Source organism: Arctopsyche grandis, chromosome 9 (genome assembly GCF_051622035.1).
Source record: "Arctopsyche grandis isolate Sample6627 chromosome 9, ASM5162203v2, whole genome shotgun sequence".
Classification (NCBI taxonomy): Eukaryota; Metazoa; Arthropoda; class Insecta; order Trichoptera; family Hydropsychidae; genus Arctopsyche; species Arctopsyche grandis.
Window position 1 is genome coordinate 17,213,582 of NC_135363.1, and position 23,319 is coordinate 17,236,900.

Here is a 23,319-nt window from a genome sequence, read left to right on the forward strand (position 1 = left end):
TTATCGATTTACTTTATCTTTATCTACATACATCCATGTATATAAGTTAATATCATCGATTATCATTAATTATTGCATATATCATCGATCTTAATTTTTTTTATCTGTAGCTATCAAGTTACTTGATATTAAAACGTTTAAACCTATTATATTAATAATCAATTCATTTGAGAACCGGTGAATTAAATATAATATAACGTTATCTGACATAGGAATATATGTACATACATACATACATATATGGTATTTTTATAAAAGTCTTCTGGGCCTGAATTCACAATGACTCTATTTAATCGACGTTTTGTTTGTCTTGGAACTCGAATATCTATATCAAGTGATTTAGTTATAGTTGAAACATTTTTGAAACTTGTGAAAAACTCGGAATCACAATTTTTCTTATTTGTTTTAACGTTGCAATCAGATTTTTGATTAAATTTCGAGTGTATAATTCATATATGGATTTTTTTTGAAATATTTTGCTCAAAGGTAAAAATAAATAAAGAATGTAGACTTGAAAATGTAATGAAATTAAAAAATCGAATTTAATTAGGCAAAGTTCTCACTTTGTTAGAAGCATTTGTCCACCCATTATGAAATTTCATTTAAAACGTCTATTAAATTTTCAAAACCGCTTGAAAAATCAGCAAGGTTTTATTTTGTTCTCACAAAAAGACTCAACATCACTCTACATTTGGAAGAAGAGGTTAGAAAAGAAAATTGTTTGTTTGATCACCCCAACACAAATTCGAATGCTAGTGACATTTGATGAAATTGATATCGATAAATTTAAGTCAAAAAAAAGAGTACATGGTAAACGGTACATACTCACTTAATTTGCGCGAGCAGGATACAACAGGAACAAGAGGAACGGGCTTTTCCTCCCGTATTAATGTGCGCGTGCAGAATACGGGAGGAAAAGCCTGTTCCTCTTGTTCCTGTTGTATCCTGCTCGCGCAAATTAAGTGAGTATGTACGCGAGTATGTACCGTTTACCATGCACCCTTTTTTTTTTGATCTTTCGACTTAAGATCTTTGCCTTCCGATATTTGCGTTTTCCGGCATTTCACATTCCGGCCCGTGAGGTAGACCCAAATTTGAGCTATGATTGTAACAAGGACAGTGGACAGCGTTTACACCTTTTTTACAAACCTCCTTTACGTTTCACTTACTATTACAATATTATTTTAAATCTCTTTCACGGCGCCTATTTTTATTTCAAATGGTCATTACCGAACATCCATCAGTTCTAATAGCAAAACAAAAATCAAAATTCAAACCAAAACCTTGCAGTTTTTACAGTTTTAACAACTCACAAAATTTCCTCGCTCACTTTTGGTTATTGACTTATAAATATTGACTCATGAACATCAACAAATTCTAAAAATTCCTAATAAAGTCTCTTATTATAAACATATTTTATAGTTTCTCATTTGTCACGAACAAACATACAGTGCGCCCTTCATTTAAAAAGTTTGCCCAGGGCTGTTATATATAGTATAATCTGTTTAATCTGGTGACACGACAAATCAGCTCAAACCAACTTAGCGCCGACCTTTCGGCGCAGACAACTTAGGGCGGTTTCAGACTAGCGTTTTTTTCTGCGCGTATACGGTCGTTTCGGCATACGCGCTTACACGCGCGCTACTTTTCGCGCTTCAAAAAACCGGACGCGCGTACACGGGCTTATTCCGGCATTTTGGTTCGAACCGGTAGTGGTGATTTAGTATCAACATGGATAATACGAGCTTATAAGCGCGTCTACGCCCGTACGAGTTGCGCGTATGGAAAACGACGCGCCTATACGCGCCCACATGCACTTCAAAAAACGAGATTATACGCGCGTATAAAACGCTAGTCTGAAACCGCCCTTAGCGCAACGACATCTCAACGGATGACAATTCAGCGCAAAATCAAATTGATTTTGCGCTGAATAGTCCATTCGCTGAATTGTCATCCGCTGAGTTGTCTGCGCCGAAAGGTTGGCGCTAAGTTGGTTTGCGCTGAGATGTCGGTGCGCCGTGTAATCTATATACTTGTTTCCCCCACCCTTGTTAACAGTTGCCTTAATGCATAGATAAACTAATCAACAGATAAGATATATCACTTCCATATATGTACACCTTGAGTTAACAATGAAAGGTATCAAAAAATATACTTTCATCACAGTCATAGCTGCATTGCTCGTTTTGGGTAACTATATGTACATTTAAATTTGATTATACATATATAATAAGCCAATCGGTAGTGATTGTATAGATGTGAAATTTCAGACTGCGACGCCCTGAAATGTCAGCAACAGGTATGTTTGGAGTGCTCATCAGAAAAAGCAAACAGTCCGAGCAGGGAGGTGACTTGCGATGTTAGAAACATAGTATCAGAAACATGGTTGGGCGAAAGAGTCCAAGCTCCCGATCCACCAAGTGACCCAATAGAATTTGCATGCATCAAAATGACATCAAGCAATGAAAATATTGGTAAGCTTTACTGAGAATTTAGATGTTCTTAACTATCACTATTATAATTATGTTTTTCTTCGTTTAGTGGGCGATTCCACGGATGTCATCAAAGGATGTACCATCTGGATAGGCGCTAAATATATGTGCAAATTGTTAGTTGGTGTCGAACTTGCGAGAGGAAAGAAAGCTACAAGGTGTGATTATTGTTACAAAGATAATTGCAATGGTTCTGCAATGAAACATCTTTTCATGCCACTTTTTATGGTCACTGCGATGATATTAAAATTCAATTGTTTTTAAGTCAGTTTTTAATTGAAAATACATATAAAAAACATAATTAATCATTAAAAAAAGCATTACAAAGTAAAAATTTAAAAACATAATAACTTATTCCCGCTACCACAATAAAAACATAATTTTAATTATTTAATGTACATAAATGGAACCACAAATTGGTAGTTCCTCGTTTTAGTTATTACACTTGTACATACGTATTACGAGCAATAATAGACATACACATGTATTACGAATTAATTGCACCTAAGAATTTATATTATAACTTAAGCTCAATTTATTGAAAAGTCAAGACTAGTATTATACATTTAATTATGAGTATTTTGGCATGAATGATAAAATATCAAAAGATAATTATAAAATGAAATGTTGTTTCTGGAAATATACATATATGCATGTATGTATGTATTATAATATACTATTGGTTCCACATGGCTCGCTCAGTATTCATAACATTTATTTGTTTTTTTCTCAAATTTATTTGAATATTTAAAGACAGCCATTCAGAAACCAATTACACACACCCACAATGAATGGTTTTTGTTTTAATCCTCTTCTATACTTCATTTTATATATAAGATTCACAAATAAGTTTATGATTAATACATCTAAATATGTATGAATTGATTTTGTTGATTTTTTTTTTGCCTTTTGTGCGTATTAATTGACACGTAAGAAGACAAGATTTATAGTCTATGTAAGTATAAAAAGAATTGATATTTTCATGATTCATTACACTTAGTATCACAAAATCACTTAACGCTATATCACAGTATTGTGCCACATACATAAACTACCTAGAACATAAATGCACATCAGAAAATTAATCAGATTGATAAGTCAATAATTACAACACCTACATATAACTATAATATATGGTAGTTCTCATTCTTAACAAAAATGGATTATTGAAACTTGGAACACAGCAATTTCAATTCTCGAGATTCTAAACATCACTAACTGTTTTCTTAAATATAGTTAAGTTACTTAATGATAGTATATGTAGTTAATATAAACATGTACTTTTACTATTGTATAAACAATGATATTCAACTTTTTTACCACGAATATAATCTTTTTAATATTAATAGGCTAAAAATTCTAAATAATTGTGCATATTATAAAATGTAATTCACATTTTATAGTACGTATTTACAAAGAAATCAAACTGTGTTTGTTGTTATTGGCAACAAATGATACTTAATAAAATATATGACATAGAAATATAACAAGTATGACAAAAGTAATGTTTTTTGTTTCGAATACTTTCACCCAGATCAGATAATGTCATAAAACCCAGAAGTATCAACGAATGTCGCAAAAATCTAACTTTGTTAGGTATAAAAAAATAATTTACATATATAGTTGCCTACATTATATTCATAGGCTTTTACCAAAAATTAAGCCATAAAAAAAGGTCAATTTTTACCATAAATTCAAAACTAAAATTTACATAAACTTTTTAGAAAAAGCCAAGCCAAGAATTCTTTAATAACTGGGTGTGGAAAAGCCAAGAATTATTTAAGAACTCAAGAATTCCAGAGAATCACTAATATATGTATGTGTAAAACATTCAGAATTTTGAAATTGTATAAAAATTAATATATATACCAATATACGTACATGTAAGTACATATATAGGTACTGAATGATCAGATATGAAGTATTAACCTTCGGCATATTTATATTTTATATCCTATATAAAGTTAATGTCAAAAAGAATATCACAAAAATATATAATAAATATTTTGTAGATTGAAATAATCTATTTCCATGCTACGGAATCGAGAATCCAATGCTGTGATTTTTCAGTGGAACAAGTTCGTAATACAATAGACGACGTGTCCGAAGATGTTGATATGTCTAAGCATTGCCCGGTTGAAGCGTGTTGCAATTGATATGTCTTCTCATTGTAAGACCACTTTTGACGCGGGTACCCACTGCAACCCATGACTTTAACCGCGCCTTTTTTTTCACCTTCAAATTCGTTTTTTTGCGGTGCATCGAGACAAATCGACTCGTCTGTCATTATAATCCCTTCCTCTGTCATAACAAACATACCATTCAAATCTTCATCCTTCAGACAAATTCCAAGAGTGGCAGAACCCATAGGTTGTCCCAACACGCCTTTGCTCACTGGTTTTTTCATACATTTTTCAGACTCGGAATGTTTAATCCGGCCGAAGAATCGGCCGTCCTGTGGAAAGAAATGTTGAGGCCAAACATTTTTTAAATACCATTCAAAATTTTTACAGTTCAACTTCTCTCTGAGTATAAGTCTATCGGTAATATTTTGTCCTCTAGCTTGAAGTCCTACTTCAGGATTGAATTTGAAGAAAAAGTCAACCCAAGAATCCATCCACACTAAAGCCATTCGCGCTAAATTGGTTGACAATATTTCACGCATTCCTCCAGGAAATGAATATGGACTAGATTTTCTAAAAATGTGACCGATATGAGAACAAGGCACAATCTCAACTTTCCCTCCACATTGCCACAATCTGAACGACAATTCCAAGTTCTCTCCACCCCAAATTTTCATTTTTTCATCATAAGCCCCAACTTCAAAGAAATACTCTTTCATTATTGCAAATAATCCTCCAGCCATTGCGGGTGACGGAAAAGGAGCTGTCATATCTTTCTTCCTTTTCTGCAACTCACTATTTCCAAGTGTATACCATCTAAAATGCAAATTCCAATTGAATGCACCCCAATGTAGCTCAAAACTTTTTATATATGCAAGAGTTTCATCACTTATTATGTCTGAAAATAAAATATAGGCCAATTATATTCACAATACATTCGGCGATAAAAACAATTGGTATTAAAAATCACCTATGATAGGACAAACAGCACTACGTGGACTGACTCGAAGATGAGCTAACAAAGGTACTAAAAATCCAGGAGCAGCCTCACAGTGAGCATCCAAGAACAAAAGTACTGGTGCAACCGCCACTCTAGCTCCAGCGAGTCTTGCACCTACTAAACCTATTCTAGTTTTCAACCGTATGATATGTACGGGTACAGGTAATTCAAGTACGGCTTTATCTAATTCTTCTTTTAGAAAATCTGAAAATTAGCAGTGTAATAATTTGAATACCATTAATAATATATACAAATAAATAAAAAGCACTAACCTCTATCGCTGGCATCATCAACAAGGATTATTTCAGAGAGTAAGCTATGTGGAGAACGAAGAACAACGCTCCAAACTGTCCTCAACAATGTCGACCACGCTTCATTGTGAAATACTATAATGACACTGACTTCAGGAAGCGATTCTTCATCAACATATACTTTAGTTTTACATCTGTAAAATGAGCAATAATAATACAAACATTCTCAAAAAGGCTAATTGATACTAATATCACTTTTACTAACGCAGGTCGGCGCACATCTGGTAAAGTTCGATTGAGAGGTATTCGATCGCTGGCGAGCAAATTGAAGCGATGAAGAGGAAATAGACGACGCATAAGATACAATTCTTTCGGAGCTATTTCTACAGGACGACCGTCGTGTCCTGCATTTTGTTCCGGCGCAAAATAATTCTTATTCATCATTTCTGTGAAAAATAATTTTAAATCCAAGTATAAAAATATGATGAAATTCAATTATGAAATAACTAGTGATCATCACCTTTAGTAGCATTGTCAACAGACGGACCAATATAATGACCAACAACGACACGCATACCACGAGAATCTTGCCATTCTCTTTGACCTGCTGCTAACCTTAAATTATGCAATATTAAAACAAATCAAATACTTTTCATGAAAAAATACCAAATATTAAATAATTACATACTTCAAATTCACCCCCCACGAATTGTCAGATGTGGAGGATCCTATCGAGCTGTAAAAATTGGTCCACAGCAGAACAATCGTCACTAAACTTCCACACAATATCAAAATACGTCGATTTCTCCATCTTCCACATTTAAAATCCAAATTTGTGTTGATGAATTTCATTGCAAACTAATGTACAAATACAAAACACACGAAAATATTTTATAATGTTAATTAATAAGTACAGAATAATAAAATAATAAGCGAGCGCAAACCAAAAAGAGATGACCCCACGCCTATATAATCGGTTATACAATTTGATATTTCTGATTCAACTTTCACCGATTGCGGAACATCATCGTTTTAAGGTTATACACACATATCACAAGCGTTAATTGACCACATACCGATAAATCAGATATGATAAACACGATATGTATTCATAATTTGTTTTTTTAATAGTTAATAATCAACGAATTTGATTTAATAATAATTCAACACGGTAAATAAACAAAACTGTCAAATCCCTAATCCACTATTGACTAGTGTTGCTACCACACAAAATCCCCTACACTTTTGTGATACCAGCTTTAAATATATAAATGTTTATTTGTGAAAATGGAAAATGTAATTGAATTTTCTATGTATAATGTAAATTTTTAAATAATTTAATTTTTGAGACTTTCGATATTTTTCAAGGAGCATGAAAAGATTATAAATAGATAAAAGAAATTCTATAGTTTTACGGTAAACGGACTACTAGTCATATGTGAACCAGTCACAGGACAACCGGTCGCTCTAGATCGGTCCCACGTGATCACCCGTCACACTAAAACTGGTCACGAGAAAACTGGTTGACCGATTTTAGGTCTGTTCATACTTAGTCAGCACGTACCGACTTCAGCAGGTATCCGGCCGTACGAAAAGTATTCTTTGGTACATTTTGTATGGGTATATTCATACCAACCGTCACGTTTACGCCACGGCAGGCTTACAGCAGTACCCAACATTTCCTGTTCATACCTTACAGCAACATCCGTCAACGTATCGTATCCAGTTTTAGTGTGACGGGTGATCACGTGTGACCGATCTAGAGCGACCAGTTGTCCTGTGACCGATTCAAATTTGACTAGTAATCACCGAACCAGTTTTACATAGGTATGTAAGTGTATCGTACATAGCTAGAGATGGGTAAAAATGGAAATTTTGAACGAATGGGAAAAAACCCGGGAATAAACCGGGAACTTTGGGAAAATTGGAGTTTTTTTACATAAAACTGTATTTTTTTAATTTAGATTGACCAAAATAATACAACATATTTTAATACATTGTAGGTAATACTTAAAGAAATGTCACATTAATTTAAACATGAGAGTTTTTATAAAATTATTTGGATGTCAAATATAATATTTATTCAAAATTTATTCGTACAATACAAAATCCTCTTTAACATTGAAAATGTTATGTATTTATATTTCAACAATAGATAAAGGACAGTTTGATACATATGTCACTTTAGCAAATGCTTTATAAAGTTGATGACTTTCAAACCAGTAATATTGTCAAAATATGATTCTATTCGCCTACGTCTTGCTTCCCTCCCCTCCTAGATTTGGCCAGATCAGGAACATACATGTTATTTGATGATATATACACAGTGAATCTTAACAAATCAATTATTCGTCACTATGGAGGATGAACGAATGAGACGACTGGCATGTTAATGCACGTGTTTATTATATGACAGCTGAAGACAGAGTGGGTAGCAGCTCTCCGAACCCAGCCGGGTTGGTCCCCACTCGCAGGAAGGCAACCAAACTCGACCATGTCGTATAAGCGAGCCGCCACAGTCACTAAAAGTTTGAACCAGCAGAAACTGCAACTATTTAGTTCAGAATGTCGATCAGAAGTGTAATAATAATTTTGATAATAAAATGAAATACATGAAAATAAAAAAATTGGCTATGAAAAATTTGCATAAGGAAATAAATCATAGTAATTGGATGATCATCATCATTACAGTCATTCATCTTCCACTGCTGATGAAGGCCTCTTCAACACGCTTCCACTCGTTTCTGTTTTGCGCAACTCTCATTTATCTCACACATTTTCTTAATTTCGTTTACATACTGCTGGCTTTATACAAATGTATATTTGAAAATTTTATCCCCTCATAACATATATGTACACTGTTAATGATTACTAAAGCATCGCAACGTAAATGACCTTCTAGTAAAAACAATCCAGTTACTGTATACGATTTTGAATGGAAAGAAAAAAAACATATTATTTTCATTAAATGTTTATTTTTTATAAATTCATATACATAAATGGTAAACAATGCATTATGCAATAAAAAATTCATATTCATACATATATTTAAGGCTACAATGAATATGAAGGCTTGTCAAACGTTCTATAATCGGGAAGTAACACAAACAAAATAACATTATGTATTATTTTATTTAGCATTTGTATATTCAAACCGTCCAGTCAATATTCGATGTAAAAAATAAATAAAAATATAATACTTCAATTTCGACGTTAATTAATCTTTTTCGTGTTTGAAAAAATGCTTCACAATATAATTGAATCAATAAATGTTGAAAGTGAATTACGTATACCGTACAAAAAATTAACAACATATTTACATTTAAAACAATTACATATCAATGAATAATTTATGGAAACGATCTTAAAATTGAACTATGCAATGGTATAAAATATTAAAAATGCACTTAAATAAAAAAATTATTTCTGTACGTCGAGATCTACAAATTGAAAAACTTTACGTGTAAAATGGCGTAACTTAATGTTTATTGTAAAATAAATACACATACAAGTAAAGAAAAAAACTAAAACTATGAATACAATAATAGGAGTTACCATATATTTCGTTCAAAATCAAATCTCCCAAAATTAAAAATATTTCTAAATAATTGATTATTTTGGTAACAAACTCTAAATAGAAAATAATTTCTACAACTTTTAAAACTTTAAACTAACTTTAAAAAAAATAATATTTTGATCAATTATATGAAAAGTTCATTAATATTAAATAGCTAGAAAATTTCAAACTATGAAGTCTGTTACCACGTATAATTTATGCTTATTGATTTTACTATAGTTACTTTGAGATGTATGTACTATGAGTACACCCACTGAGAAATTACTACGTACTTTAATTATTTATGTGCTCCAAAGTACTTATGCAATTATAGAAATATGAAAAACTAATTTGTAAAAACCCGCTCATATCCGTATTTTATTTTTTGGGAAAAATAGTTATTTTCCTATAAGCTACAAACAATATTTACTAGAGATCAAAATAATAAAATATCACTTCTTAACTATAAACATACGATACAATGTAATTATTTATAACAAATTAAAGATACAACATTCCATACTGATACATGATAAATTACCTCTTTTTTCAAGCTAATTGATTTATGTTAAATATTATATTTTCAGTAAATTAAAATATGAAGAATTTTTTAAGAAAAAATTACGAAACAATAAAAAATGTATTGTAATAAATATTTCAATGCAAAAGTAGAAAAAAATATGATATGTTCAGATGTGGGTCATATTCTTTCTTATAAATAATTTTAAAAAAGAAGAAATTATTACTAGAAAAGAAATAGTTAATGGTAAAACAACAAAAAATTTTGGCACATTATGCAATGAAACGATAATGATGATTGAAAATTAAAATTAGCCATGAAATAAATATTTAAAAGAATCATACATAGAGATGAACAACTACATAACAAATTTAACTTAAACAATGAAATACTTAAACTTCTCACCTATTTGTTTATTTCTATCAGTTCTGTATATAAATTGTATAATATGAATAGACATGTGATATAATATAATTATAATCAAACTTAAAATGCAAGAATGAAGTTATTTACTTCATACTCGATGTCCAGCGTTGCTACGCTATTACGCTTTATCATGACAAACGTTTTTATATTTTGTAAGAAAGAGTTCTTGAGAAAGATTTGAAATAAACTTCAAATGCTACGTGATGTAGCGTTCATACACTAATTAAAAATCAAATCCTAATTTTTTTTTCATTAAATATAAAATATTTAAATTAATAAATACATTGAAACATTTAATTTAGTGTATTAATAAGCCAATTTCGACATATAAATATTAAAATATATATGTACACAAAAGAAAAAAAAATTAGCCTCACACAATTTTTTATTCCTATTTTTTTTTTCACAAGCAATGTGATAGATTATTGCAGTTAAAACAAAGTGATTTAAAAAAAAAAATAATGAACACATTCATTGTAGCTTTTGGTAACGGAATATAAATTACAACTTATTTATATTATAGCACCATTTTTAGTCGAAAAAATTAAATTTGTTATGTTGACTTAATATTTCTATTTTGTTATGTAACGTATTATATATTTTCACAGACCAGGCACTATTTCTGTAAAATTTGAACACATCTCAAAATTTTCAACAGTGAAAATGAGCATTTACTATCTTATTTCATATATTTATTCATATCACTAAACTAACGATTAATTTTAGTGGCAATTTTATATAATGTGTGATAAATGCATACATCATCGGCAAAATTCAACAGTAGCTTTTTACCAGTTTTATTGACATTTTAAATATTATAGTAAACTTTTAAAAATACGTTTATTTTAGTTCTATTATGAAGTTAAAAATGTAGTTGAAAATGATCACCTATCTTTTTCATTACTATGATAAATTTTAATATTGAATCATACCAGTACTTTTGGAATGTTGTATTTAACAATCCAACGATATTCGTTCCGAAAAAAATCACATTTTATTTGTCCATAGCAAACAAAGAATTATTATTTATATGTTAAATAATATATCACATCAAGTTTTTTTTTTCAATGACACATACATACATTAAATCAGAGTCGATCTTCAGAGCAAGTATAGTCTTTCATACAGATACTATTAACTGAATAGAAATTCCAACAATGTAGTTACAATAAGCTGATAACTATCTTGCATCTGCAGCCAACGTTGCATTACTGCAAATCAAACTTACTTATTATATTATTAAAAAACACAGAACAAAAATGTTTATCTTCTACGTAATAGGAAAAAAAACAAAAAACACATTAACAGCTTAAGGAGGTGTTAACACCACGCTTAACTAAAACCATTATCTTGATTTGTTTAATTATATCGTTCAGTCGTATAATTTTAGGAATGTCAAAGACGATTATGCCATCGGTATCATTTTGATTAATGTCTACAACGTAACACTATATAACCAGCTGTGCGGAACGCAAACAGCAATAACAACAAGGCTAAAGTGTTGAGCCACAAGGGTGTACCACACCCCCCTGCACTTAGAATCTCCTCAGCAGGGATATATGTACCATTGACACAACCAGCAAACTGTGACGGAGAAGCACAACTGAAAACCAAATTGAAAATTTGTTTTAAATACAATTAAAAAAAAAACATGCAAAATGATAAGTACGGAATATACATATAGTGTATAATACCTGAGCGGTTCACCATATGTGAATTCTAATATTTGCATGTTTTGATAAGCGTAGTGTATCATCGATGTGTAACGCACCCAATGTAACCACCATGGAAAATTCGTTGCTAAATAACCTGCACAGAAAGAAATATATTTATCTGCCCTATTAAAGACGACATTGAATTTCGGTATTCAATTGTATTCACCTCCAAATAATTGTGTCGCTAGAGTGTACAAAGCACTGACGGTTATCGCTAAATCTAGATCCATGCAAGCAGCTCCGAGAAAGAGTCCGGCTGATTGAGCAACAAGTGCAGCCAGAAGTAAAGCAGCAAGCATGGCCAAAAACAGTGTTATCGGTGGTGCAGTTGGTGCCAAAAGTGGATAGCTGAGTGCGTGATATGCAGCTGGAAGTGCCATGGTTAGCGGTAGTTCACCAACCATTTTTGCCAAATAGTAAGCAGACAAACGATACATTCCGGCCCGACGTTCCTTTTCCACGACTTCTCTTTCTGCAGGAACTGTTATGACATATAAAAAGTTAGATTTTAAATTGAAAATATGATATTTTCAGATCTGGTAACAAAAATAAGTTACAATACTTACAACTACTAAGAGCTCCAAATAAAGCGAAAAGCATCCAATAGGTCTGTGAAAAAAACATCCATCCTTGCAAATCATGAAGAGACGTTTCAACTCTTGGTAAACGGAACCATAAAGCTCCAGCCATCAAAGCCAAGCCAGCAGTCTGCACCCAGTTGAGCCATGAGAGCATGCGAGGTCTAGCTTCTTTAAAATTACGTCCACATAACACCTTGTAAAAAAAGTTAAATATGTAACAACATTCATTCAATGTTACTATAAATGTACGTATACACACATATATGTATACATGAAGTATATATTTACCTTGAATTGAGTAAAAAAACTAGTGGCATAAGGCGGAGGTAGTGGTTCGCTATCAGCAGTTGAACTTGCATGAGAGCCAGTCTCCAACCATACTAAAGGTGCCTCTGCTACAACACACAACATTATAAATTATTCATTTAGTACTATTTTTATTAATGAAAATATAAGATATATACATATATATTCATATTTACATTTAAGCTTACACGTGTTGAGATCTTTCTTGCTGATGTGATGAGTGATTGAGTGGTGAATTAGGGGGTCTGAGCTATTTGCTGCTGCCGTAGCCGCAACTAATCTTTCTCGTACATCTGGTGAACTTTTTACTTGCTCCACTATAAAAATAATAAGTTTTGATCACAAAAAACTTTGATTTGTGTGTAAGGAACATAGTAACTGTATTAGAATTACGTATAAAATCGGCTGGATTGTAATGTGGTAACATTGTCAGACCGACACCATTGAAAAAGTCAACAACTTTATCCATATCTCCAAAATAAGCGGTCTGTCCATTGCACAAGAGTAATAATCTGAAATTATTAATATTTTTTTTAAATGATCATATACATATATAATAACATTACAGAATCGTTTCAATTCAATCTTACGAATCAAACATGTGGAATATTTGGCTAGATGGCTGATGAACCGTCAGAATGACTGTTTTATGCTCTTGAGCTGCATATCGTCTAAGACTTGAAACCAAAGTTCGAGCAGCTGCCGAGTCCAAGCCAGATGTTGGTTCCTAAATATTAATATATATTTCATAATATGAAATCACAAGAATGTACATATTAGGTATATACAAAGTTATATCAAAATACTAACATCTAATAGCATTAAAGCAGGATCTGTTAACAGCTCACAAGCTATATTGGCACGCTTCTTTTCACCGCCGGAGAGTCCCCGACGGATTCCGTCTCCTACCCTTGTGTTGCAACAGTTGTTCAACTCCAAAAGCCTCAGCAAATGTTCAACGTGAGCATTCCTCTCAGATATTGTTAAATTTTCCGGTAGTCTGTAAAGTCATTTTGAATAATTAGTATTATATCATACATAAATGTATAATAATAATTGTTTAATTGTGTAATTCTTTTTGTTTAACATCATATAATTGTTCCTCATTAGATCGTCACAAAGTAATTAAAATTTGTATACATATATATAACTAGCTTTATTACCCGGCTTCGCTCGGTATTTGTAATATAAACCGCTTAAACATGACTAATCTAATAGTAAACATTTTATTAAATTTATTTGAATAGTTAATAGATAATGTATCTTTTTATCTTAATTATTTTTTTGGCTTTTAATATGAATCCCTTTATTTTTTGAAGGTTTACTGAATTAAAAAAATATATTTTCAAAAAAAAAAAACAAAAAAAACAATTGAAAAATTCAAGTAAAAAACTTCATAGAATGAAAAACCAACAGGTGAGAATATTTAAAATAATTAAACTTAATATAGCAAAATTGCATCAAACTCTACATGGAATATTTTCCTTTTGACCGAACTTCAAATTGCAAGGATAACTTTGCAAATTGAAGTTTTACCCTTCGGCCGAAAAAGAAGCGTGCATTCGAGTTCGGGCATTGGTGTGTGGGTCTTGGTTCGATGCCCCCCATGTTCGCATACTTTCATCAATCTTCATTACGATCGAAGGTGAAAATAAAACCACGAAAGCCCCCAGTCGAAGATTTGGATGTACCTAATTAAAATGGTCTCCTCTTGGGCAGTGCACGAGCGGTTCACCGAGCACGCAGGATATCGATTTGTCATGCCGAAAATAAGTATAGTAATCGCTTTAGAAAGCAGTCCGGTCGGTGGGCGAGCAGCCTCCAGGTTACCGGGGCCGGTTACCAGGTTACCGGGGATCTGAACCAGTCGGCTACTCTTCCAACCTTCGCTTTACCTGGAAGGCATGCCGTAATGGCGAACGCTCTCGAGGAAGAGCCGGTAGAAATTATTACGCGACTTCGACGCCCACTATGCAGAACGAGTGATTTTTCCTTTAGGGTTTTCCGCGCTCAGAAAATCAAACTAATTATAGACATTGCCGATTTGAAAAATTTAAATTAATACTACATACATACATATGTATGTAGGTCTAAATTAAGGTGACCATTTTATTCAAATTCAAAACCAGGTAATTTTTTTCCAAAAACATATTTCTAAATACTTCAATTATTTGAAACGAAGATTACAGAATCAGGTGGTACTTTAGTATGCGGTCTACCCTCACATATCTATTTTAGTATGCGATCTACCTTCACGTTTTTACTTTAATATGCGGTCTCACAGTTTCAGTTCTCGCGTGTGACAATGAAACTGAATAATACCGACCATAACAACCTAATCTTAAATGAATAAGGCCAACTCTAACTTTACCTAACCTAACCTGACCCTTAAATAAATAGGTGGTAGCTGATAAGATATGTTTTTTTGTGAACATATTGATGAAATAAAACATGCGAAAAAAACGCAGCACCCCTAGTCCATATACATACATGGTACAAAGTCCCAAAAATCACCCCCTAGAGGGTTTTTTCGGTGATATTTTGTATTTATCCTTGCTTAACAGTGATCGATAACGGCGAAGAATGCCATATGAAGAATGTGATGGAAATGTACGAGAAACATATACATTCTGCACGTGCAACTATGTATGTACTTCCGAATTCGGTTTTGCGGACACCCACTGTCACAGCGTGGAGCCAAGGACGTGACGTTCCGTACTATTCAGTGTGTTTTCGCCCTTACAGGGGACACCCACTAATGGGACAAGTTTGGAATGCCTAAAAGTTATTGTACTATCGATCCTTTTTTTTTAAATTGCTCTTCCCATTGATTCATTCCAATTTTACCCAAACTATTTACATTTCAGAGTGTACAAACCTGAGTGCGGCCGTGTAGTCAAGTGTCTCCCTGAGGGTCAAATTGGGGAAGAAAACGTCCTGCTGGAGCACATAACAAATGTGTCTGCGCCATCTCTTGCACAGTCTCTCGCCATTTAGGGTAACCAAACCGGCATCGGGTCGACGACGACCGGCCAGCACATCCAAGAGGGTCGTCTTGCCACACCCAGAGGGGCCGAGCACCGCCAGAAGCCGACCTGGAGCTGCGCCCCCGCTGACCCCCCTCAAAACGGGACGACCCCCCAAAGCAGCCCGAACCCCCCGCCAAGACACCACCGCACCTCCACTGCCACCACCCCCGCATCTTCTGCAACAAAGACAAGAAAATAAAGGTAAATATAATATTACAACAATAGTGTATTGCCCGATGGCAAACAAAGCTTCAAAAATTCATAAAATGTATCTATACTCATACGAAGATTTGATATTTTTCCGCATTTCTATTTTTCTATTAAAAAAATGTGATCAATTTGATGACTGCTACTTAAGTCCGATACTACTTCAGTCTGGAATTACTAGCCGGTGTTGCCCAATTATATTTAATCTGAATCACATTGTTTTTTCACTCGAGAACATCATTCTCACGCACTCGTTCAACACTCGACACTGCAACCACTCCGCGCAGCTGCTGTTGCGAAACGCGTCGTCGCTTCGTAATTATAATATAACGACACAATTTATTCGATGTTAATACCGAGACCGGTGGTCTGTATATACATACATAAATACATACATACATACGACCGAGAGTCTGTAAATAAAACATTCGAAAATGTTGTCGGGTCTTATCTATGCATTCGATGGCGTTGGCGCAACGTGTCGCACTGTTAACGCGTTCTTGCATCAATTTTCCGAGTGAATTTCGAGGAAATAAGCGTTCGGAACGTGCGCAATCGGTGAAAGTTGAACAGGATCCAAATCCAAAGCAGATTTGCAATTACTCTGCTCTGTCACCTGCCCGCCCCAAAACCGTTGACAATAATGATAATAGACGACAAAGTGTACATTTGAAGTCGGTCTAGCCTTAACACGTACGTATGTATGTACATACATATGTATGTAATCTTGGAAAAGTAAACAAATACCATGAAAATAATGTAACCTACTACATACAGACATGAGTATTATGCTGAATATATCGTAACTAAAATATTAAGCAAACCTACAAACAGTGTGATGTTTACTATTATTGTATTTCGTAAGTTTCATGAAATTGCGGTGATCAATTTTTTTGTGGTTGCAGAACTACGTGTATTTATTTGAGTGTGCCGAATTGATGTATATGTTACAGTCCAAGTGTATATTTCGTTCGTTCATGAACAAACTAGTTAGTTCATACGCACCAATCTGGTTAGTTAAAGTGTACACAAAATAACAAATTGAGAAACAAACTATGTATTATAGTTTGTTCATGCACTAACAATTAGGCGTAAGTTTAATTATTCTCAATAGATTTCCATCTATATTTTTAAAAATGAGAGAAAACGGGAATTTTATTAACATTGTCGTCATGTGTTTTCCATAGGATTTCCCTTTTGAATACTTGGCGTTTCGATATCTCAAAGGTTTTGACAGCTAAAAGTTTCATTCGGCACCTTGTGAGTCTATTTGAAGATATCTTTGGCTGTGTACACTTATAACCAATAATTTATGTATGAACAAAATGTTCATGAACGAACCGGAGTGGAAACTTTGATGGAAACATAAATAAATAAATATAATATATTATGATGGCTTTTTCGAAGAATGCATGCAAATGGAGCCTCATTCTTTTTTATTTGTATTTATATCCATATACATATGTATATGCATAAGATGGACAAACTAATCGTGACTCAAATGTATGTATGTATATAATACATGGAAGTATCAATTAACATTTACAATATATTATGAAAATGCAAATATGTATGACATTTATAAAAGATAAGGATTTATTGGAGAAAGTATTACTTTTTTATATAGAATGTTTCTTCTTCCTGTTTTCATTCAAATATTCATTTAAATTTTGTTTTTTAAAACACCACAGTGCAACACCACAATGCAATAGTATCCTTAAAAGGGCTGGACAGCAGCGCCTTGTCCATACAAACGTACTATACTTCTCCCTTCCTCAATTATGGCACTAGAGAAATTATTTTTTAATATGCTATGGATATCCACCATTGGGGTGCATCTATCGTTTTATTTTTTTGATTAATTATTTTTTATATGAGCTAGGAGCCGCCAAACATCTATAAAATCGCCTCTTTTTTACACCCACGAAACGAGTCCAGCGTGCTTATTTAACGGTCGATTTAAAAAAAAAATACGCCGATAGATGCACAGAAAGTATCTTTCTCATACCGATGATGAAATTTTTTTAAAAATTGGTCCAGTTTTAAAGGAGAAAATAGTAGAATACGAAACCTCGATTTTGTCAATTTAAAATACGTTTTATCTGGTCGAAGCGCAACTGTCGCATTCACTCAATATATATATATTGATATATATTATCGCATTCACTCAATATATACATACACTCAATATATATATCGAAGAAAGGAACGGTAACAAAATTAAGGTTTCAGGTGTACAGCCCTCTTAAGTAGGTATTGAAAATTTACATACATTTCTCCCAAAACGAATCGTATTCCACCCATTCTATTATATGTACATGTATTATAACTTATGGCATTTATTACATACATAAATAAAACCGAAACTTTAGCCGTAACCTTTAGCTTTGACAGTTACAGCATACCATATATTTTTTATGTATGTATGTAGATTACATATATTATTATTCCATTCGCTTTCGTTTAACATAAAGGGGACGAGTGGGTGAGTTTCGAAGGAATCTTCGTACTATTATAGACTTAACAGTCACCGGATCGGTGAGCTTTGACTTGTCTCGCTCTTTGAGTAACATCCACCGGACAAGTTAGAATATCGAGACCTCTTTGAACTGTCACACGGCATCCGGAGGACGGGCTTAATGGTGTCCAGGACGACGGTAAACGACCTCACTCGCCACCGTCCATCGCCATATAGCTCCGCGGTAATTGGACAGCCCCTCGGCGGCCGTCGTCTATGTATTCTCCTGTCTTGGCCGACTTGCGAAATTGGAATCAGTGAGATAGAGGAGTTCCGACCTGATCGGATCGAGCGTCGGTGGTCCACGGTGTCCGAGGTTGACATTGGCGCGTGACGTCTCCGCGGACAATGCTGAATGCGCAACAACACCAACAAACACCACAAGCCCAAACGTCACTGTGACTTCATCATAGCCGGTGCCGATGGCCTTAACGAGTCATTGACTCCTCTCTGCTGTGTTTACCAGTCGATTTCTTTTTTTGAATTACTCCAGTGGCATAGATACGGCAGCGGCGCCACAACTACTGTTATCGACCGTCCGCTTGCTCGTTTTCGGTTGTGTGGTTGTTGTTTTTTGTTATTTTTCTTTTTTCCTCCTCTGGTACTTTTATTGCGCAATTCGTGCCGCTATACATATTTCTGCTCGGCTCTCGCGTTTATCGTTCGGCGATTTCGAGTGTTTGCCATCTTTGATGTGTGTACGTACGTACGTACATATGCGCGTAGAGTTACGTACTCGCGAGCGCAAATCGTGCGTTCGCAAATGGCCTGAATGCGGCGCTTAACCCAGTGACGATGATGTGGCGTGGCGTTATGAAGATATTATGCCTTTAATGATGGTCGGTGTTTCCTAACCCTTTTCTGCAGCCCTTTAGTTCTAAAGTTTTGTAATCAAAACTCGTCAACTAGAAAAAAAAATTATGTTTTTTCAGTCGAAATTCGATTCAAAAGAGTTTTCAACAATGGAAAACTGTTGAAAACTCCTTCCCTAGTTACTTTATTGTATATTAAATAGCAACAGAATTAAATCAAGTCTCATGTCTTCTATGGAAAGCAATTTTTTTATAAAGACATGTACTAGGTCAGTAATTTTACAGAAAATTGATATACATACATATATACATAGATATGGCACTTGGATGTAAATATACAAAATAAATATATTTAAATACAGAAAATCACTGCTGCTCAGGCTTGTCGAGACGGGGGTACCATCCAATACTAATAACCAGGGCCCGAGTCATATGTTATAAGATTTAAATTAAGGCGAATTTTATGCCAAAAACTAATAACACTGAGCAACAAAAAAAAATCACGTTTTTTACTTACCGGAGCGGTGACTAATCAATCCAATTAAGTTTGACTCACTAAATTCGAATATGATTTATGACAATGATTTTTTTACATATAGATACATATATAATACATATGTAAGCGTTTAATAAATACGCAGTTTTTATAGATTTTTGGCTTTTGCAGTCAATTTTAGCTCAAAATCTAGTATTGCTGTGCCAAAATTGAGTATAGGAATCTATTAATTGTGATTTTTATTGCTTTAAAATACGTATAATTAATTATATAGCGAATTTTAAGAATTAAAAATATATATTTTTAAACATTTTTTTCTAGTTATTTTTTATCCGTTGGGCCAGTTTTATATTTCACTACGTTTACAAGGATTGCTTATCAATTTCAATACTTTTTTTTAATCTGAACATACTAATTCGAGCGGTAAATGATTCTAAATTGAGTTATAAAATCAGTTACCACTCCGATATTCTCTTTGCGGCTCTTCTGTTGCTAGTGTTACATTAAGTCATTTAAGCCATGCTTTAATTTGAGTTGCAAAATTGTTTCCAAAATTGCTGAAAATGTCTTTCAGTATTTTAATATCCAAATCATAAGTATAAATGTAAACTTGTACCTAAACTGAAATTTCGAAATTCATATTCTATATATACCTACATATATGTATGTACATATATATTTTACATGTAATTTATACTGAAATATTAATCTGAAATAATACTCAGTTGTCGAACACACTTGACTTTTCTCACAGCTAAGTACACGAAGGCTTCATTAACAGACCGTGACCCAAAATAAAACCTGCATTGTCATGACAAGACAGCCCCGCAGGGCTCACTTCATAAAACTGGTCCCTGGGTTTCAAGGGCCGTTGAAATTTTTCAACGAAAACGACAGTGACCCATTTACAACAGTGAGACAGTGAACTCTCGGTTAAATCACAACGAACAATTTTCTCGGTTTTTTGCCATCGCATCTTCGGAAAACGGTTGCCACATTTTCGTCTCGTAACGCTTCAAACCGTTATATAATATAACGTAGATTTCAGTACGGATTTGCAATGTAGATTGCAATCGGTTTCACGTCGAAGCCCTTCTGTACAGTGTTTGAATTTTAAATAAACATTGCTTTTATTTACATTTGAATTTGTCATTACATGTATATATGTATGTATGTACATATGTATGTGCATGCATGATTGGAACGGTCGAGAACTTTGTCGATGCTGTTCAATGAACACGATTGACGCTCAGGTGACAACTGCTATAATTTATACATTTGTTATGGTTCGAATTGAATTTCGAATAGACGTGAGATCACGTCTGTTGGGTCGTTGAAATGAACGTATAGTATAAATACGTGTAAAATACATAATTCACAAGCGTAAGGTCAAACTTGACAATTTTGAAATTCAAACGAGTCGCCATCGAAACGATCTAAATATCAAATTACATACATGCGTATATAAATGGATATAAAGATTGATAAAGATTTCCGAGAATCGCAATGACCACATGGGAATTTTAAACAGGATACTGTAAAAGAGCACTTGATTCACGCCGCGGCCATCGTTCGAAACATGTTTTTTGCAGGTTTTTTTTTTGTTTTGCTTTATGTAAGCATTATCATAGTTGAATAAATTTCTGATAAATATTCGCGCACGATATGAACGTGTACTTGTGCATGAGATCTTCTCAACTCTATACAATAATTGTAAAGTGTGCGGTGCAACGAAAAGCGATGATTTTTCGGCAGAAATTGTGCGTGACTGTTGGCTATTGCCGCAATAGTATTTTATATCCCTAAATTAAGGTCATAATCTCGTATTTTGTAACAAATTGCGAAAGTCACTGTGGATAATCGTTATTGTATGTGGGAAAGGGCTCGCGAGTGGTTAATGAGAGAACAATCTCCAACAATCTCGAAATTGCACCATCAAATGAGGTTAGAACTGTGCAGTGTGCCTACGTATGTATGTACCTGTGTAGGTATACCTATCTACCTTTGTCTTCTCTGCCTTCGCGTAAATTCCCTTTAAATACCAACCCGTCTTGTGTTCAAAACGCAAAACGAGATAAAAATAATAAAAAATGCGCAATGCACAATGGCGTTGGCGTAATCTTGTAAAATGAGACGTGGTGATTGTTTCGCGCACAAAACAATTAATTGTGTGCTGCGAGTCGAAAACTAGGTTTTCCTAGATAAATCTCGGTTGCACAACGCAAAAAGCTACGGGGCTTATCCTGTAATACTATATTTAGCATTGCTAACGAAAATCAATCTCAATTCTCAATTTCCCAACAGTTTGTATGAAGTTGAATCCATAAACGAAACGTTAAATTTAATCTTTTTTGTAGCTAAATGTACTAGTAGTGAGCTACTACACACATGGTATCTTCCATAATACCACTGCAACATTAAATAAACAAGTAGAAAGCATCGTGTCAAATAAATCTGCACAAGTAAGTCATAAATATTCGATCTCTTAAGTAACACGCAGAATACAGTCAAACTTGGTTATAACGAGATCAAAGAGACCGTCGCTGGTATAAATTGTTTGCAATAAATGAGCAGTACTCGGAATACATATTTGTATCGAAGAATATAAATAATTACAAAAATTCATTTTTAAATACCTCCTTTATCGTTTATTTGCATTTCTCATAACCATATTCAATGTATGTAAATAGTTTCGGCTTTTAATATTACATATATCTGCTTTTAGATACATAATATAGAAAAATAATTTTCCATGCAAGATCTACATACTATGTATGTACATATATATATATATATATATATATATGTATATTTGAAGTATAAAAGTCCGATAACAGTATTGAAGTAATATAGCATTTTGAACTAGAAAACATACATACGTACATATAAAACTGCATTTAATGCTTTATGCACTCGCCAAAGCAATAAAACAATCGATAATTTTCCTGAATATTACCATCGGAAAAATCAATTTTCCTTATTTTTCATTTGTTATTAGATAAATAAAACATATCTAAATATTCATTGTTCTGATAATCTTCATCTAGTGTATGTTACAGTCGAAATCTATTTTAAGTTGTATTATATTCCAACTGGAGTTTATCTCTTTCTAGTAAATTATATATCTACAAACGCAAATACGCTTTCTACCATGTGCGTCAGTTGAGGTTTGACAGCTTTGATGTTTTTACGAATGCTTTAGCATTAAATAATGCGTTAATATTTGTTACGAATAAAGGTATTACGAATAAAGGTAACGAGTACCGTATTACGATGACTCTAAGAAT

At 33.4% G+C, this 23,319-nt stretch overlaps 4 protein-coding genes across 6 annotated transcripts in view; 1 reads left to right on the top strand and 3 right to left on the bottom strand.

The window, feature by feature from the left end:
• The window catches only part of LOC143916946 (uncharacterized), a 572,328-nt gene that overhangs the window by 420,462 nt on the left and 128,547 nt on the right, over nt 1–23,319 (bottom strand). The gene's annotated exons all lie outside the window — the stretch shown is intronic.
• On the top strand, nt 1,854–3,984 carry LOC143916450 (uncharacterized). The gene is made up of 3 exons (XM_077437563.1): nt 1,854–2,190; nt 2,271–2,474; nt 2,542–3,984. The coding sequence occupies exons 1-3, from the start codon at nt 2,133–2,135 to the stop codon at nt 2,754–2,756; spliced, it is 477 nt and encodes a 158-aa protein (XP_077293689.1). The 5' UTR covers nt 1,854–2,132; the 3' UTR covers nt 2,757–3,984.
• Nucleotides 2,755–7,095, bottom strand: LOC143916449 (polypeptide N-acetylgalactosaminyltransferase 3-like). 2 transcript variants are annotated; one of them, XM_077437561.1, is made up of 7 exons: nt 6,943–7,095; nt 6,555–6,724; nt 6,387–6,481; nt 6,132–6,312; nt 5,888–6,060; nt 5,586–5,819; nt 2,755–5,513 (listed from the first exon to the last, which is right to left on the bottom strand). In XM_077437561.1, the coding sequence occupies exons 2-7, from the start codon at nt 6,716–6,718 to the stop codon at nt 4,516–4,518; spliced, it is 1,845 nt and encodes a 614-aa protein (XP_077293687.1). In that variant the 5' UTR covers nt 6,719–6,724; nt 6,943–7,095; the 3' UTR covers nt 2,755–4,515. The 2 variants fall into 2 exon arrangements, with proteins under 2 accessions (XP_077293687.1, XP_077293688.1); XM_077437562.1 differs by having other exon boundaries at nt 6,811–7,095.
• Nucleotides 10,773–23,319, bottom strand: part of E23 (ABC transporter G family member E23) — a 71,865-nt gene continuing 59,318 nt past the window's right edge. For both annotated transcript variants that reach the window (XM_077438225.1, XM_077438226.1), the window contains exons 3-12: nt 15,849–16,175; nt 13,781–13,970; nt 13,561–13,697; nt 13,364–13,482; nt 13,147–13,287; nt 12,953–13,059; nt 12,650–12,857; nt 12,250–12,564; nt 12,063–12,177; nt 10,773–11,971 (exon numbers count right to left, since the gene is read on the bottom strand). In XM_077438225.1, coding sequence (XP_077294351.1) covers nt 11,797–11,971; nt 12,063–12,177; nt 12,250–12,564; nt 12,650–12,857; nt 12,953–13,059; nt 13,147–13,287; nt 13,364–13,482; nt 13,561–13,697; nt 13,781–13,970; nt 15,849–16,175 — 1,834 coding nt within the window. In that variant the 3' untranslated portion in view covers nt 10,773–11,796. The remainder of the gene's footprint in view (nt 11,972–12,062; nt 12,178–12,249; nt 12,565–12,649; nt 12,858–12,952; nt 13,060–13,146; nt 13,288–13,363; nt 13,483–13,560; nt 13,698–13,780; nt 13,971–15,848; nt 16,176–23,319) is intronic.

Excerpts from the sequence above, each read along its gene's own strand:
- LOC143916450 (XM_077437563.1), top strand. The coding sequence starts at position 2,133 with ATGAAAGGTATCAAAAAATATACTTTCATCACAGTCATAGCTGCATTG. Across the intron at positions 2,191-2,270 it reads AGCTGCATTGCTCGTTTTGG|ACTGCGACGCCCTGAAATGT; the intron begins GTAACTATATGT and ends GTGAAATTTCAG. Across the intron at positions 2,475-2,541 it reads ATCAAGCAATGAAAATATTG|TGGGCGATTCCACGGATGTC; the intron begins GTAAGCTTTACT and ends TTCTTCGTTTAG.
- LOC143916449 (XM_077437561.1), bottom strand. The coding sequence starts at position 6,718 with ATGAAATTCATCAACACAAATTTGGATTTTAAATGTGGAAGATGGAGA. Across the intron at positions 6,061-6,131 it reads CCAGATGTGCGCCGACCTGC|ATGTAAAACTAAAGTATATG; the intron begins GTTAGTAAAAGT and ends CTCATTTTACAG. Across the intron at positions 5,820-5,887 it reads TGATGATGCCAGCGATAGAG|ATTTTCTAAAAGAAGAATTA; the intron begins GTTAGTGCTTTT and ends GCTAATTTTCAG.